Source organism: Arachis hypogaea, chromosome 1 (genome assembly GCF_003086295.3).
Source record: "Arachis hypogaea cultivar Tifrunner chromosome 1, arahy.Tifrunner.gnm2.J5K5, whole genome shotgun sequence".
Classification (NCBI taxonomy): Eukaryota; Viridiplantae; Streptophyta; class Magnoliopsida; order Fabales; family Fabaceae; genus Arachis; species Arachis hypogaea.
The window spans coordinates 877,528-895,033 of NC_092036.1; the positions used below are offsets into that span (position 1 = coordinate 877,528).

A 17,506-nucleotide genomic window follows, 5' to 3' on the forward strand; every position below is an offset into this window, starting at 1 on the left:
CTTCCCATGCAATGTACCCACTTCCTCCATAATATTCACAACTATCACTGAGTCTTCGAAATTGCATCCAAATTCAAAAGTTTTCACCTTCGATGGTTCATGTGGCTGCACCACCTAGGCCGCCGTCTCGGTCATTGATGTTTCCTTTTGATCCACCTCTTTCGACTTTATCGGGATCACTCTACAGTCGCTTGCTGGATGTCCAAAACAATTGCACTTGTCACAAATAAGGTGTAAACATTCATATTCTACCTTATATTCGAACTCATCGACAATCACACTCCAGACCACCAGCAGACCAAGATTAATTTACACGCAAACTCGAGCAAATTTTTCCCACTCTGTCGACTTAGTAGTCAGATCTACCCTGACTGGTGTCCCCACAGTAGAAGCAATTCTCATCATGGCTTTATCCTGGTAGTACCATATGCTCAAACCAGCGATTTGAATCCAAACCATAGTCTTCCCGAAAATGTCCTCACAAGATTTAAAATTCGGTGGCCATGGCTTGACCGCAATATAGTGACCGACGATCATCCATGGCCCCCTAGTAAAACTTTCTCTCGATAGTGCATGTGATCAAATTTGACGAGAAAGTACCCAAAACCGACATTCAATATCTCATATCCGCTAGTGATCCTTCATACTTCCTTTCGGTTTGTGAATCATGGCCGTGTAACTAAGGTTTTTTTCAAGAACCTTAATCACAATTGCCTCCTTGTATGGTTCAGAAATGATGTTTCTATCCTCTTCGGAAAAGCAAACTCTCGGAGATATAGGATCTCTTTGTTTTCTAATTACCACTGTCATAGAATCCTCACTAGAGCCTCAGTCCAGACTATCTCTAAGGCTATCGAAGAACCAATAACCTTGTCACAGAAAGAAGTTTTGGAAGTCATCCTAGAATTAAGGCTGCCCTTACTTGATTCCTTCTTCACATCTGATGCAAACCCCTTCCCACGCTCTCCCCATCTTCCTTATCATGTTTCATCCTCAAACACTCGCTTTCGCTCTCTCATTTTCTCATTCTCCAGTACCCTTTCTCTACTAGGGTTTTCGTTTCTTTTATTATGACGAAATTTAATTAATTCAAAATTTAATTTTTAAAATTAAAATTAACTTTTTTCTTTAACCTATTATTTACATTGTTAAAAAAAATATTTTTCTATATTTTTTTTAGTTTAAATTCAAAAATTAATTATTCTAATAAATTTAGAATTTAATTTTAATAATTAATTTAATATTTTTTTAAACCGTTATTCATATTTATATTGTTTACCTAGTCACCTGACCTTTTTCTTTGGGAATCTACAATTCAATTTCAAAAAGACAAAAATGACCATTGATGAATTTTTAGCTTTTACCCTATTTAAGTCTGGTAGTGTTTCATTTCGTAATTTCTAGAGGCACCCTTCCTATAAATTAAAATCCGCTTTAATCTCTGGAAGCAAACACTAGCTCAACTGAACCTCGCATATCACGGAAATAAAATAATAGTTTAAGAAAAAAAAAATAAAAAGAAGAAAGCAGAGAGATAGAGAGAATGGGAGGCTCATATTGTGTGAGGGAGAGGAAGCCATGTCTGAGATGGGTTGAGAAATACTTCAAAGACTGCCTTTGCAATGTGAAAGATGACATCTCCTTCAGTTTCGGTCTCATAAGTCTTGTGTGTTGGGGAGTCGCTGAAATCCCTCAGATTATTACCAATTTTCGCACCAAGTCAAGCCATGGAGTCTCCCTTGCCTTTCTCTTCACTTGGGTTGCCGGGTGAGTTCCTCAACTTTCTTTTTATGATAAAAGGTTCATTGAACTTGAAACTGTTGTTTGTGACTTCGTAAGTAGGATTTTGAATACACCTTCCATTTTTACTTTTTCTCTTAAAATCTTAACTCACAAACATGTTTTTAATTAGATATAATAATATGTTTAACGGGTACTTGTTGAAGAATGTTTAAGAGCAAACTTTAAATGTATAAAAAGACTGGCAAATTTTGCTTTTGAATCAAAGATTTTGCTTTTGTTTTAACATGCGCCGATGCGCCTTTTAAGATAGATGATAATAAAGTCTTTTAATTAATTAATTAAATGACAGTACTATCACTAACCCCTCCATAATCTCTTTTCTTTCGAATATATTAAAAAATTAATAGTAATATATAAAAACAAAATACATAGCAGGCCACCAGTTGCATGTTTTCTCATAATGGCCTGTGAATTCTGTGATTTATATATATTCCATGACAGTATCTTCCAAGTAGCGAAACCTTACTGGTGCTTAATAAAAGTAGCACTCTTTATTTAGATACACTAACCCAATTTTAACCACTTAAAGTGGCACTAATTGCTTTAATTGGTAGTTTCACTTTATTAATAAAACAAATATGTGAATGCAGTGACATATTCAACTTGGTGGGTTGCCTTTTGGAACCAGCTACGGTGAGTGACTCCTTGAACCATATACACGCTATTTAAATATTTGTCAGGTTGCAGGTGGTGGTCCTGAGAGTCCCGAGGCCACGTTTTCCTCTAACCATCATGCTCTAGATAGACACAGAAACTAGAGATGCAACATAGTCAATAAGGTTTAAAATAAGACTCTTTTAATGAAGAAAGATAGGAATATAAAAAAAATCGCCACATAAAAATATAATTGATGAAAAAGTATTTAATTACTTAATAATTAATTAATTTTATCTTAAAGTTTATAATTTAAAATTTAAAATAAAAAATTTATAATTTAAAATTTAATATAAATAATTTTTTTTAAAAAGTTGGCTAATAGAAGTTAAAAAAATTAACTTAGGGTATTACTCTTCTATTAATCATTTTAGAGAAAATATTTAATTTTTTTAAAATTTTATATTTGACATTTTAATTTCTAAAAATTTTCTATTAAAATTTAATTTTGTCAGACATATTAGTTCTTCTTTTATTTTAAATCAAATTTCAAATATGTATATAGATAAATAAATTTTCAATAATTTTTATTATAAGATAATTAAATATTCAAAAATATCATTATAAAATAAATTATTTTTTTTAAAATGACCAAAAAACTCATCTGTCTGATAATAATAATTTTAAAAGGTGTTAAGAAAATAAAAGTTTGTCGTGGATCAAAGTGTCCAAAATTCTTTAGACACTAATTTGATGTTCACTCATTATTTTAATTAACCTTTTGTTCAATCTTAATTTATCATATAATGTACTGCGTTTTGTTAAGAAGATAAGATAAAATAGAATACTGAAAATAAAATATAAAAAATAAAAAAATAAAAATTAATATTTTTATATTTTATTTGATAATTAATTAAATATAAAATAATTATAAACATTTAATTTATTATTATTTTTTCATACAAAATTTTTGAAAAATATATATAATAATAAAAAATATAATTACAAAAATTAATAAAAATTATTAAACAAAAAATAAAATATAAATTATATCTTTTATTAATATTTTTATATATTATATCTATATTTATATTTTATTTGCTAAATAATTTTCTATTTCTATATTTTTATATTAGTATCTTGTTTGGTAAACAAATGGAACGCATCAGAGACATTGATTTTTGTCCGTGTCGTATATCCATTATATTCTCACAACTAGACATCTTTTATCTCATATTTATGTAACCCTGTTTATGTCTCTACTATATTATTACGAGGTGATAATTAAAAAGCAGCCTTAAATTCCATTGGTTAGCCTTTGCCCTTTTTTCTTATGTTTTTATCATGATGATGTGCAGGTGTGGTTCTTATCATTCCCCAATTTGGTTCTTTTTAATCAATTATTACTGTCTGATCCTTTTCATTTTTAGCTTCATGTTCATGCAGACTAACTTTTTTCTTTTTATTTTGTTTTTTGCTTATCTTGTCTTTGGTACATGTATGAATGGATGTCATGCAGTTGCCTACACAATTCTACACAGCTCTGGTAATTTATTTATTCATTTTTTGCTCCATTTTATTCTTCTTTTGGGCACCATGCGTCTGAGATATGAATAATAAGCAGTATTTAATGGTTCAATTTAGTTCTCCTTTAGTTATAAGAACTAAGGTTATATGTTTTAGGAAAATCATTCATAATAAATTTAAAATTCTTGTGTAGAAAATGCTTTACCTCCGATACGAATCTATCAAAGTATTTATTTAGATGCTATTAAATTATTTAAAAAAGATTTTTCTTAATAAAAAAATATCTTTTAAATTTTTTTAAAATTATAATCTATATTTTTCTAAAAAGTATTTTTAACATAATAAATAAATAAATAAATAATTTTATATTATTGTATTTAAATATAATTATTAAATAAAAATATTTTTTTATAAAATGTTTAAATATAAAATTATTTTATAGAACCTCACCTAAATAAACAAAAAATGTGTTTAAAATAAGATAGATATTGAGATATTTGGTTGCAAAAAGTAGGGTAGGTCATGTGGGATTCCCATTTCCGAGTTTAGAAATTAGAAGAGTGAATGAATTGAACGCGTGTCAACGTCTTTGGCTGCCGCGCCTTTTGGTTGGTGGTGTGGTCTGGGCGTCTGGCACAGCCTCATATTGACACACAATATTGGTGAATTTTATGATACTTTTACTATAATGTTTAAATTATCTAATTTATTTTTAAATATAAAAAATAAAATATTTAAAATTTATTAAATATTATCTATTTATTTTTTTTATAAGTTAGGCATAGTCTCAAAAATACTGTAACATTCACCCACAATATTTTATGGGCTCACTACCAGTCTACTAGCTTTTGTTACTATGTTAACGTAAACCGCATTATTTAGAAGGTAACATCATATGACTATAGAGGAGAAAGAAAGGGGGGGGGGGGGTTTGAGAAATAACAAGTCATCACACTTTATTATTTTTGTCATTATTTAATTATTAATTTAATTTTTTAAATATTAATAATTAACTAATAACTAAAAATAATAAATTTTAATAATTCTCTAATATTCTTCAACAAAAAATACATATTTTTTATTTTAATTCTCGTTGCGAACATATTTAAGATATTCTTTTTAGTTAAATCCTTAACCGTATATAGTAATGAGTTAATAATTAAATTAGTATCTAAAGTTACAATCGTATTTCATTATAATGTTTAAAGTTTTGATATATTCAATTTAGTCTTTTAATTTGACATTCATAACTTACATTAATCTAACTATTTATGTTACAGAATTGTTAATGATGTACTGAGATAGATTAACGAAGGTTCTATTAAATTCTCTAATAACTATCTAATGTAGTAATTGAACCTTTTTTATCTTAATTTGTTTTCTATAAACCCTTTAAAATCCTAATCCTAATTGTAATTAAGAGTTTTAAAATGATGTAAAAAATTTCAATTGTCTATCCAATAACGGCTAAAAAATTCAGTATAGCAGTCGTCAGTCTGTTTTAGTACGTCATTAATAGTTCTATGACAGAAATAAAATTAAAAACTAATGTGAGTTTTGAAAGTTAAATCGAGTAAAATAAAATTTTGAGAATCAAATATAACTATTAGTTCAATTTGTTGTGTATTTGATGTTTTAGTTTGAAAAAGGATCTTGATCTTCCGGGCAGTAATTTGTTTTCAATTAACAGCTTTATACAATCACTACGATCGTATTGGTACTGCAAAGCTTATACTATGACCACCTTTACAAATGGCGCAAACGTCGGCACAGGCTCAACAACAGAGGAGTTGTATGTATATTTCCAATTTTAATGCACTACTTGGTTCTATTCAAATTGCATTTTGCATCCTTATTTATTTCCACCTTAAGTTTCAAATTTCTAAGGCCCACACGGATATTTTAGTTTTGATTTTTAACTATGTTATTTATATAAAAAAATTTAATTATTAATAATTACTCATATAAAATATATATTAAAATATTAAAAATACAATAAAAATAAGTGATACTATTAAGTTTAGTAAAAATATTTATATAAAATAATTAATTATTATATATTTTATATTTTAATATATATTTTTAAAAAAATATTTTAAAGTGACAATGTTAGTAAAATAGTAAAGTGAGATTTTAATTATTTTTAAATTTGTAATATTTATTATTTGTGAACCACATTATCTTAATTTAAGGGTGTCTGAAAATGAATCCTCTTAATTGTTAAAAAAAAAATTGAAAGAATAAAATGTGATTTCTAATTTTTTATTGCACTTTCTCTCATTTTTTTTTGTTTCACTTATAAAATTAATGATTATAAAATTAATGGTGAGAGATCATATTTTATTCTCTCAATTATTAAAAGAAAAATTGAGATGATTCATTCTCATTAATATATATTTTTTTAGTGATAATATAATTTTAGAGGAGTCGAATTTTATTTTAAATAATCGATGGTTAATTAAGTAATTAATTTTTAGTATACATCAATCTTAGATGATATCTGAAGTTATGAGCACCTCTCTGTTTGGAATAAATCGTATAATTTAGTCTCTATAATATAATCTCAGTTTGATGGATTTCTATAGCATCTATGATTTTAAATACATTGATAACTTATGACTCGGACTTTGGGATGTCAGTATCCAAATATGCAATCAATAACGCAAGTTAATGCTTATTAAAATAAAATTTACAATTAGGAGGATTTATTTGCATTGATGGGCGCCGCATAGCATTATGTCCAATCCTGATAAGTTTGACTAAAGTCTAAAGAGAAAAATTTCAACACTTGTATATCATGTTAATTACAGGATCACGAAGAAGACAAAAAACCATTGAAACCGAAACCAAGTCATGAATCTGGGATTCCAATACCAAATGGCACACCCAAAGCAGCACCTCGACGGGAATATTACTATACGTAAGCATATTTTACCTCTCTTTTTAGTAAATCACAATTTTTTTGTTCATTTATTTATTTTTCAAATCGCAAAAGAATTAATTTGAGTATAATGTCCTGATATGCTTAGGCAAAAGTACTGAGATGCTTACTCAGAAGTAGGCAAAATAATTTTAAGTTTATAGCTAGACTGAGATCTTAAGTAATTTGAACTAGAATAATGCTAATTTGGCAATTATAATATCTTTGACGATCAATAATTAGGTATACTAGTGTATGAACTCATGCTCAACATAGAAAAATTTATAAAAGTTAAAAAAAATTATATGTTTCGATATTTAAAATAAAAATATAAAATAATTATTATTTTAAGAAATTTATAAAATTATTATCAAAATCAAAGTTTAAGTTAAAAAAAGTGAGAAAATAATTATTTTATATTTTTTAAGGTAAAATAATTATACGCTGATACAAAATTTAAAATAAAATTAAAATATTTATATTAGAATTCTATTTTTTTAAAGACTTTTCTATAAATAACATTGATGGTTGAATTTGCAGACATTCTTACGTGATTCATAAATAAAATTTTTAAATTTCTCTTTGACAATCAATAATTATGTATATTTTTGTACAAGATACAGTATAGCTTTTTGTTTTTGAAGATTTTGAAAAATTTTAAGAATATTATTAATATTTAATTTAATTTAATTTAATTTTTGTTTATGTATATTCTGAGTTGTTTATGTAACATTCTTCTCAAACATTGTACCTTGAAAATCTATACTAATTACTAGAAGTGAGATTACGTGGACCTAGAACATTAAATCAAAAAAGCTGTGCCACCATATTAGAATTCAGATTATGTGAACTTGATTTAATCCAAAAATTAGTTGATAAAGTGAAGAATGTAGAGATCTTATATTCTTGAAAAATGTGTGACTTGTAATATTAATTGATTTCTAACAGTTTAGCCAATGTGAAGTTATGCTATAAGAACTAAGAAGTGAAGAGAATATGAAGAGTTTGATGGGAATGTAATTGAGTTATGCAGGTCAGCAAGATCGCTAGCTGGGAGTGGCACTCCACCCTTCCGTACATACATGAGAGCTGTTAAAAGTGGCCCTTCAGCAATGGAATTGAACTGTGATTCTTCTTCGGACGATGAGGCATCGTCGTCTCCGGCGATTCCCTCTTCCACCCAACCTCGGCCCATCCCACGTTCCGCAGCTGTGAGTTTTCTCTTGTTTGCCTAATTAAATATCACAACTGCAAACTAATTTAGGTTGGCCAAGTGGTCAGCTCATTTGTCCGTTTAAACAAGTGTCGGGTGTTCAAATTCCGTCTTGTGTATTTAGCAACCCATTGGCCAGTAGCAGACCTTTAAATGAAGCTCAGATCTGCGATGGATTAATCCTTAACCTATCGGGTTAGGAGATACCGTGGCAACAAAAAAAAATATATCACAACTGCAATAATCAATATCTCAAATTTCTTATAACAAAGTGATAAGAATTTTCTAGATTCATCAAGAGTATTAATTATATTTTTCTGTTTATCCAAAATGTTTAAATTACTAAGGAATATATGAACACAGTGTTAAAGGTCATGAAATAAACTATTTTTGATTTGACATCACATTGAATTTCACACATAATAATGCTCAAAATTATTGTATTTTACTATTTGACACGAATTAATTTTGGCCCAAATTGCACATCAGAACAATAATTTGCCGTCTAAATAAACCGCATCTACACAATTAGGAATGATAATGTCAATGTCAACTTGAGCATCAGCCCACCTTTCCCGAAAGTCCTTTTCCCTACAGGGATGAAGATCATTGCTAGTTTTCTTTTCCTTTTTATTTACTTTAGTTTATTTTATCCAATCTTTAAGTTATTTTGAGCATCTTTGTCATGTTGTACACTGCTTCAGGGATATGGGACATTTCTCGCTGCATCTGTTAACCTGCCTCTGAAGGGTAATGCTCTGAGAGAAGGATACATAAGATTCAATGGACGAAAACTTCTGCAGGTAACACTATCTACCTTTTATTCCCTGTTTGATTATTAATAGGTAGAAACTCACATGCAATTATTTTTGCATAAAATTAATAAATTAAGTCTTAAATTTCTTTTTTTTATTAAAGATTGAGAGACTCGAACCTGCAATTTCTTATATGAGTATAGAGAGACTATGTCATTTGAATTATAATTCATTGGCAAGTCCTAAATTCCTTATCAATACAATGATAATAGTTCCTTATTTATAATCCTAATTAGCAAGTAATTTATATGGGCTTAATTAATGGGCCTATAGTAACATTTTACTAAACTGATTAAGTTCAATATCAATCCATTAATTCCTTGTTAATACAATGATGATAGTTCCTTATTTATAATCCTAATTAACAAGTAATTCATATGGCCTAATTAATGGGCCTATCGTAATATTTTATTAAATTGTCATGTAAGACTGTAAAAATTTTTAAGTATTAACTTCATGTGAAAAGAACTATTCGATATTTTTTTCATATTAATTTTGCTTTCCACAATTGAATTCGCACGTTATTGATAAATAAAGAATATTCACAGGAGCAACAGGTACACAGTGCACTTGGTCAATGGTTGGGATGGCTCATGGCTGCTATATATATGGGAGGTCGCCTACCACAAATATGGTTGAACGTAAGTATCCAAACATTTTATTATTTAGTGCTCTTCTACGAGTTACCGGCATGACAGGTCCTGGTGCCCTGAGCAGTTAGTATCAAAACACTTGTTCAAGTGAATGAGTACGTGAGTACTATTCGATTAACTCAAGTTGGTTACACATTATAGGAGTTTGCCACAACAATATTTAGTATATAAGAATGCTATTTGAATATAAATAAGACACTAAAATCATACACAGATATTATGTTTGTGCACTATGGAATTGGAATTGATGTATTCATTTAAAAAATAATACATGGATATTAAAATTTAGCCATCATAGTCATTATTATATATTTGTGTATATTTACATATATATATTCTAATAAAAAATGTTATTCGTACACTAAAATCAGTTACCAATGTATTTGTGTATAAATACATGTGTAGTTTAATTTATTTTCAATATGTATTTGTATCCCAATATATATTTTATACTAATAACTAACTTTAGTAATTAATTTTGGTGTACACGTAACATAATTGTATTCTAATATATATTTTATACAAGTATGAAGTGGCTACTTAATTAGTAGTTAATTTTTAGTTTAGACAACATGATTGATTCATTTAATAGAATCCTATTGGTATTTTATTGTTAAAACAGCTCATGCGAAATGATCAACCCATCACTATGTTAAAGAATTTGTCATTAAATCATCAATAACAAACTTGCCCCTCATATTTTAAGCAGGAACTAATGAACTATATTGCTGTTACTGTTTATTATTTAGCTTTGCACTATTTATTTTCAGTTTGTTTATGATTTCATTACTTCATGAATTTCATATTAATACTCTCTACTTAATTATTGATGACCAGATTAAACGAGGCAGTGTAGAGGTAATATATTATACATCAATTTTGTGCATTATTTCTTCTCTTCTAATTAAGATTTAAATCTTATAGCTAATGTATCTTTTTATTCATTTATGCTTTCTCGTTTCATGAAATCAGGGCTTAAATCCTTTCATGTTCGTGTTTGCACTAATTGCTAATGCTACTTATGTTGGAAGGTAGTAATCTTAATCTTTCTCCCTTACAAAGACTTACAATTCTTAAAAGAAAAATTATATCTATAGTTTAATCTAACTTAATTATGTATTTGATGCAGTATTCTTGTACGAACTACAGAATGGGATAGCATCAAACCTAATATGCCATGGTTGCTGGATGCTGTAGTTTGCGTGGCACTGGACCTTTTTGTATCCTATATACTCGTCTTTAATTCTTATATATATATATACACCCCAAATTAGTCTCTAAGAAATTTTTGTGGGACACTTTAGTCTTCAACTAATTTTAATCACCAAATCAATCCCTAATTTTTAATTTTAAGCAAATTAGATTTCACGACAAATTTTAGTAAAAAGTTAGACAAATTAGTTCTTATTGTTATATAATAATGACATAATAGTTCTTAAAAACATTTAAATTTTTCATACCAGTCCCTTTATATAAACAAATAATATGATATGAGCATTGATTTGTCTATCGAAACAAAAGTTTGGAGATTGATTTGGTGATTAAAATTTGTCTAGAATTAAAGGATTTGACAAAAAATTTCTTAAGAACTATGTTGTTTAAAGGACAAATTTACCTATAAAAATCTCAAAAACACATTATTTAAAGTTTTTGAGATGTGAAATACAATTAAATCATATGACATTTAGCTTAAATTATGATTATATCAAAATCCTTAACAATTTATGACAGATAATACTACAGTACATCTACTATAAATACTTCAGGAGGAGAGCACCAAGTTGTGATGGAGACTACTACGAAGACGCCAGAAAAAGCTGATCCAGCTTGATCCCAAAGATTTAACTGATCATTGCCAATTTGAAAAATGGCTATACATTCCCAAAGTTGAGTTTTGGGTTGTGACATTTAGCTTTTTTTTTTGGCTTGGGGCTGATTAGCTTTATCTGAATCTAACTAGAGATGGGTGAGGATTAAGTATGCAAGTGTCTAAATCATTCCTGCTAGAGAAAATGGCATGCCACTTTGCCACTAGCTTTTCAAGTGTATCAATTATGATTTCTCCATGATTCATCCTATCGTATGGTTGTTATATTTTTAAGTGATAATATAGCTCTTTGTTTCGCTGTCAAATTGAAATGCTTACCAAGTTAAACAAACATATTTTTCAAACAGAAATTTTTGCATTTGATTGAACAAACAAACTTCTTAAATTTGTTTTTGAGAGACCAAAGAATTTAGAAATGTTGGGTTTTGAGTTCCTTCCTATATGAAAAAAAAAGCTCAAATTTTAGTATCCAAATCCATGATTTCTCTTAGCTGAGAGTGAAGTGGTTGAGGCGAGTTAGGGTTGTGTAAGAGAGGTTTTATTTGTGAGAAAATACCAAACACTAGAGAGAAGAGGAGAGAAAGTTATTTTTGCACGTATACAAAATTGTCTTTGTATATTGGTCACTGCAGATTCATTAACCATTTGGATCTTCAATACAAGGTCTATAGTTGGAGATATTGGCCATGCATTAGCAACTCTGTTTTTGTGGTATTTTCATCTGCTTCTTCTTGCTTTGTAAGCTTTGATGCTTTAGTTGTTTGGCTTATTGTATGCATATTTTGTGCAGTAAATTGTGACTATTTTGTACCCTATTTTTATCATAGTGACATTATTTCCCTAATTTTGATGGCTCGTGGTTTTTACTTCTCACATTGAGGAGGTTTTTTATGTTAAAAATTTTGGTGTGTTATTTCTCTATTTCTGATTTTTTTTGTGTGTGCATTTTTCGCTGCTATTAGTGTGTTCTTACTGTTGCCATTTATTTGTGAGTAGGTATTATTGCTCCTCTAATTATTTTAAGTAGGAAATTGAGTCTTTTTATTCCTATCATTTGATATCAAAACTCATATTTGGACATTTGGTTGTTATTTGTTTGAAAGATGGAGGCAAATAATTCTACTAGGATGATAAGTTTGAATGACACTAATTATCATCTATGAAAGGACAAAATGAAGGGTTTGTTGTTTGTAAAAAATCTATATTTATCCGAATTTTCTACACAAAAACCAGAATCTAAAACAGATAAAGAATGAGAGTTTGAATACTAACAAATTTGTGGTTTTATTAGGCAATAGGTGGATGATAATGTTTATAATCATATTGCTAATGAGACTCATGATAGGATAAATTAAATCCTTGTATGCTTCCAAATCTAGCAATGATAAATTGTATTGGTTGAATATGTTGATGAATTTGATATATAAGGAGGGATCACAAATATTAGATCACTTGAATGAATTTTAAGAGATTTTTGATCAGTTGTCAAGCATGGAAATCAAGTTTAAAGATGAGGTTCAAGAATTGTGGTTGCTAAATACTTTACCGGGAGACATTTCGTATCCCTCTTAGTAATTTTGCTCCGAATGGTAAATTGAGCATACAACTTTTTAAAATTGGCATTTTAAATGAAGAGATGAGAAGGAAGTCACAATCTAAAATGTTAGTTACTGAAAACAGAAGAAATTAGAGCAGAGGTAAAAAGGGTAGAGGTGAAAAGCAGGAACAAATCCAAGTCAAGATGTAAAAATGTTGAGTGTCATTACTGTTTTAAAATGGGGGCACGTCCAAAAATATTGCTTTCTTTGGAAAAATAAAAACAAAGGTATGCAAGAATAGAAGGAAGATGCTTTCTTTGTAAATACTTTCGCCTTTGGACAATGGAAGCTCACTAAAGGCAACTTGGTAGTGACTCGAGAAAAAGGTACTTGAAATTTGTATGTGATGCATGCCATGATTGCAAAAGGTAGTGTGAATGCAGTTGAAAGTAAAGAAGTTTGTAACTTGTGGCACAAGAAGATTTGGTCATATTAGTAAAAAAAGACTTAATTGTTTGGCTCAAAAGGATATTGTTTCCGCTTTAAGGAATACAGAGTTGGAAAAATGTTCTCATCGCATGGCTGGCAAACAAAGAAGATTATGCTTTAAGAAGTATCAACCTTTAAGAAAATTAAAATTCTTGAAATTAGTGCACTCTAATATTTGTGGTCCTTTGAAGGTACGATCTTTTAGTGGATTTATTTACTTTATTACGTCTATTGATGATCACTCAAGAAAGCTTTGGACTTATGTTTTGAAGACAAAGAACCAAGTTTTGAAAATATTCAAACAATTCCAAACTTTGGTTGAAAGATAGACAGGTAAAAAGTTTAAATGTATTTACACTAATAATGGTGGTGAGTATCGTAGACCATTTAATGAGTACTGTAAGTAGCAAGACATTAGGTATGAAAAGACACCTCCTAAAATACCTCAGTTAAATGGTTTGGTAGAAAGAATGACTAGAACACTGATTGAAAGAGTTAGGTGTATGCTTATTGAAATTAAGCTACCTAAAGTCTTTTAGGGTGAGGCATTACTTACAGTGGCTTATATGATTAATCTGAGTCATGCAACTGCTTTGGACAATGATGTTTCGAATCATATTTAGTCAAAAAAGGATGTCTCGTATGATCACTTAAGAGTCTTTGGATGCAAAATATTTGTTCATATTTCAAAAGATGAGAGGTCCAAATTGGATGTGAAGACAAAGCAGTGTATTTTTATTGAGTATGGTCAGGATGAGCTTGATTATAAATTTTATGATCCAGTTGAAAAGAAGCTTGTAAGAAGTCATAATGTAGAGTATATTAAAGACCAGACCATTGAAGATATTAATAAGGCAGAAAAGAATCATTCACAAGAGAGCAGTGACTTGACAAATATAGATCTAATTTAGCTGCTTCCTTCACTAGACCTATCAGAGAATAAGATCAGAATCATATGTAGCAAAATGAGACTTTGGTTTCCGATGATCAAGAGATGAGAGATCCGAGTGATGCTCCAGTTGATGATGATGTTATAAATCAACCTGAGCTACCTAAAGATTCACTAGGTTTCCATTCTAGGAGGTCTACTAGAGAGTGACGACTTTCAATAAGGTATTCTCTTAATGAGTATGTGATATTTATGATGAGTATGTGATCTTGACTGATGAGAGAAAACGTAAATGTTATGAGAAAGTTGTGGAAGGTGACCACAATAAGAAATGATTTGATGCAATGTAAGATGAAATGAAATCTTTGCATGATAATCAAACATTTGAACTTGTAAAGTTGTTAAAAGAGAAGAAAGTTTTGCAGAAGAGGTGGGTTTATAGGTTGAAGTATGAAGAAAGTTCTCAATCTCTAAGGTACAAGGTTAGATTGGTGGTTAAGGGTTATGGGTAGAAAAAGAGAGTTGATTATAATGAAATCTTTTCACCGATTGTGAAAAGATGTTCTATTAGAAGTTTAGAACTATTTTGAGTTTAATTGCAAGTCTTGATTTAGAGATAAAGTAAATGGATGTGAAAACTGTTGTTCTTCACATTAATTTTAAGGATGAAATTTACATGGAACAATATGAAGATTCATGGTAAAAAAACAAAGAGGAACATGTTTGCAACCCGAAAAAGAACTTGTATGCCTTGAAGCAAGCTCCGAGACAATGATACAAGAAGTTTGAGCCTATTATGGCAGAACAAGGCTATAAGAAAAATACTTCTAATGATTGTATATTTGTTAAATAGTTTGCTAGTAATGATTTTATTATCTTTTTTATATATGTTGATGATATGCTTATTATTGGTCAGAATACTTTTAGGATTGACATGTTGAAGAAAAAACTTGCGATGTCATTTGCAATAAAGAATCTTGAGCCATAAAATGAGATTCTTGGTATAAGAATCAAGTGTGATAGAAAAAGAAAGGTTTAATTACTCTATCAGTCCCTATAGTTTTACCAAATTTTCAATTAGGTCCCTATACTTTTTTGTTGTCAATTGGATCCCTATACTATATCAAATTTTGTAACTAAATCCCTACCGTGACAAAAAAGTTGAAATTAATGGAATATTCCGTTTAACTATACAGAATATTCAGTCAAGTGTTATGTATATTCATTTTGTTTAACGAAATATTCTATTGATTCTAATGTTTTTGTCACGACAGGGACTTAATTACAAAATCTAATACGATATAGGGACTCAATCAAATAGAAAAAAAAGTATAGGGACATAAATTAAAAATTCAGTGAAATCATAGGAACCGACAAAGTAATTAAACCTAACTTTGGCTCTCACAGGAGAAGTACATCGAGACAATGTTACATAGATTCCAAATAGAGAAAGCAAAGATGTTAGTACTCCTCTTGCTACAACTTCAAATTGAGTTGCAATCAAAGTCCATCAAGTGAAGAAGAGAAGAAAGGCACGAAAAAAGTTCCACATGCATTAGTAGTGGGTAGTTTAATGTATGCTATGGTGTGCACAATGTAGCGACCCAACTTTTAATACGTCATTATCGTACTAAAAATAAGGCGTTACTAACCTAATTCCTTTATTATCTATTTAATATTGAATCTTTACGCGTTAATCTGTCGACAATTTTACTAAAAAGTTAAAACTTCTCCGTAAAAACAAATAACACATAATCACATAATATTAATAATACATTATAGTAATACTTTGAATAAATGACCATTTGTATCCATGAGAGATGAAAACACTGATATTTGTACCCATGAAAGTTCGAAACTAATCTTGTACCCATGATAGATGCTGTCCGTGTGACAAAAGTGCCCTGACTTGGATCTGAGCTTGGTTCGTGGGTTTCCGAACCAACATGGCACTCCCAAACCCCCCCAAATCTGAGCCAACCATTCACCATCATCATCTTCATCTTCTTCACCATCACCATCACCATAACCTCCATGACCTCCATCACCATCACCTCAGCACCGCCACAACCACCTCCCTTCACCACAACCTCCGGCGACAACCCACACCGCCGTGCCCCTTTCTCTTCTTCTTCCCCTCTTCTCACCTCCGCTGAGCCCAGAGACCACAGCGGCAGCTCCTCCTCTCCACCAAAGCCCAGAGCGGCAGCGGCCATCTTCTCCATTCCTGGGTCTCCTCTCGTCTGCCACCAAACAGCCGCGACACCCAACCTTCTCCGCAGCGTCCTTACGGCATTCCAACCCGTCACCACTCCCCTGTCCGAACCCTAGCTCCGCCAACTATCACCGTCGGCCTCTACGAGTCACGCAACCCTCTTCCCTTTTCTCCCCTTTGTATGTTCTCTGTCTTCCTCAGCCACACCAACGAACCGGCCACCTTCTCCTCCCTCTCTCTCACTGGCCGAACCGCCACGCCGTCGACGAGCCACAGCGACGCTGACGATGAGCCCCTTTCCCCCTTTCTTCTTCCTTCTCTGTCATCCCGTCTCACTATCGCGAACCAGCCTAGCTCGTCGCGATTCCAGAACAGGGTGCAGCCCCTGTGTCTTCCATCCTCTCCGTTTTCTCCTGTGTCTTCCATCCCCTGCGTTTTTTCCTGAGTTCTGTTTCTTTCATTGTATTGCTTTTAGTTCATTTTGCTTAATTTGGTTAGTTAGAAATGCATGTTAGTGGATTTAGGTTTGTTTTGATTCATGCTGGTGTTTGGAAATTTTGCTGTTTTGATTCATGCTACTGTTTGAAAATTTTTGCTTGTTTGAAAATTTTGGCTTGTCTGATGCTGCTGGGAGCTTTGGGGGAGGTAGGGTTCGGACAGGAGAGTGGTGACGGGTTGGAACGCCGTAAGGACCCTGCGGAGAAGGTTGGGTGTCACGGCTGTTTGGTGGAGAGGAGGAGCTGGCGCTGTGGTTTTTGGGCTCAGCTGAGGTGAGAAGAGGGGAAGAAGAAGAGAAAGGGGCGAGACGGTGTGGGTTGTCGCCGGAGGTTGTGGTGAAGGGCGGTGGCTGTGGCGTGCTGAGGTGATGGTGATGGAGGTTATGGTGATTGGGAAGAGACAGTGATGGATGGGGATGATGGTGAAGAAGATGAAGATGATGATGGTGAATGGTTGGCTCAATATGGGTTGGGGGGAGGGGGTGGGAGTGCCACGTAGGTTCGGAAACCCATGAACCAAGCTCA

The 17,506-nt window shown here is 31.1% G+C and overlaps 1 protein-coding gene across 2 annotated transcripts; it reads left to right on the forward strand.

The window, feature by feature from the left end:
- Window positions 1-1,018: 1,018 nt before the first annotated feature.
- Window positions 1,019-11,658, forward strand: LOC112788942 (vacuolar lysine transporter YPQ1). Of its 2 annotated transcripts, XM_025830631.3 has the most exons (12): window positions 1,019-1,767; window positions 2,394-2,436; window positions 3,917-3,943; window positions 5,615-5,716; window positions 6,735-6,844; window positions 7,878-8,055; window positions 8,762-8,860; window positions 9,421-9,513; window positions 10,363-10,383; window positions 10,498-10,556; window positions 10,655-10,745; window positions 11,257-11,658. In XM_025830631.3, exons 1-12 carry the CDS (start codon window positions 1,544-1,546, stop codon window positions 11,344-11,346), a joined length of 1,137 nt encoding a protein of 378 aa, XP_025686416.1. In that variant the 5' UTR covers window positions 1,019-1,543; the 3' UTR covers window positions 11,347-11,658. The 2 variants fall into 2 exon arrangements, 1 of the variants encoding a protein (XP_025686416.1); XR_011880695.1 differs by lacking the exons at window positions 10,363-10,383; window positions 10,498-10,556 and having other exon boundaries at window positions 9,421-9,540; window positions 10,623-10,745.
- Window positions 11,659-17,506: the final 5,848 nt, after the last annotated feature.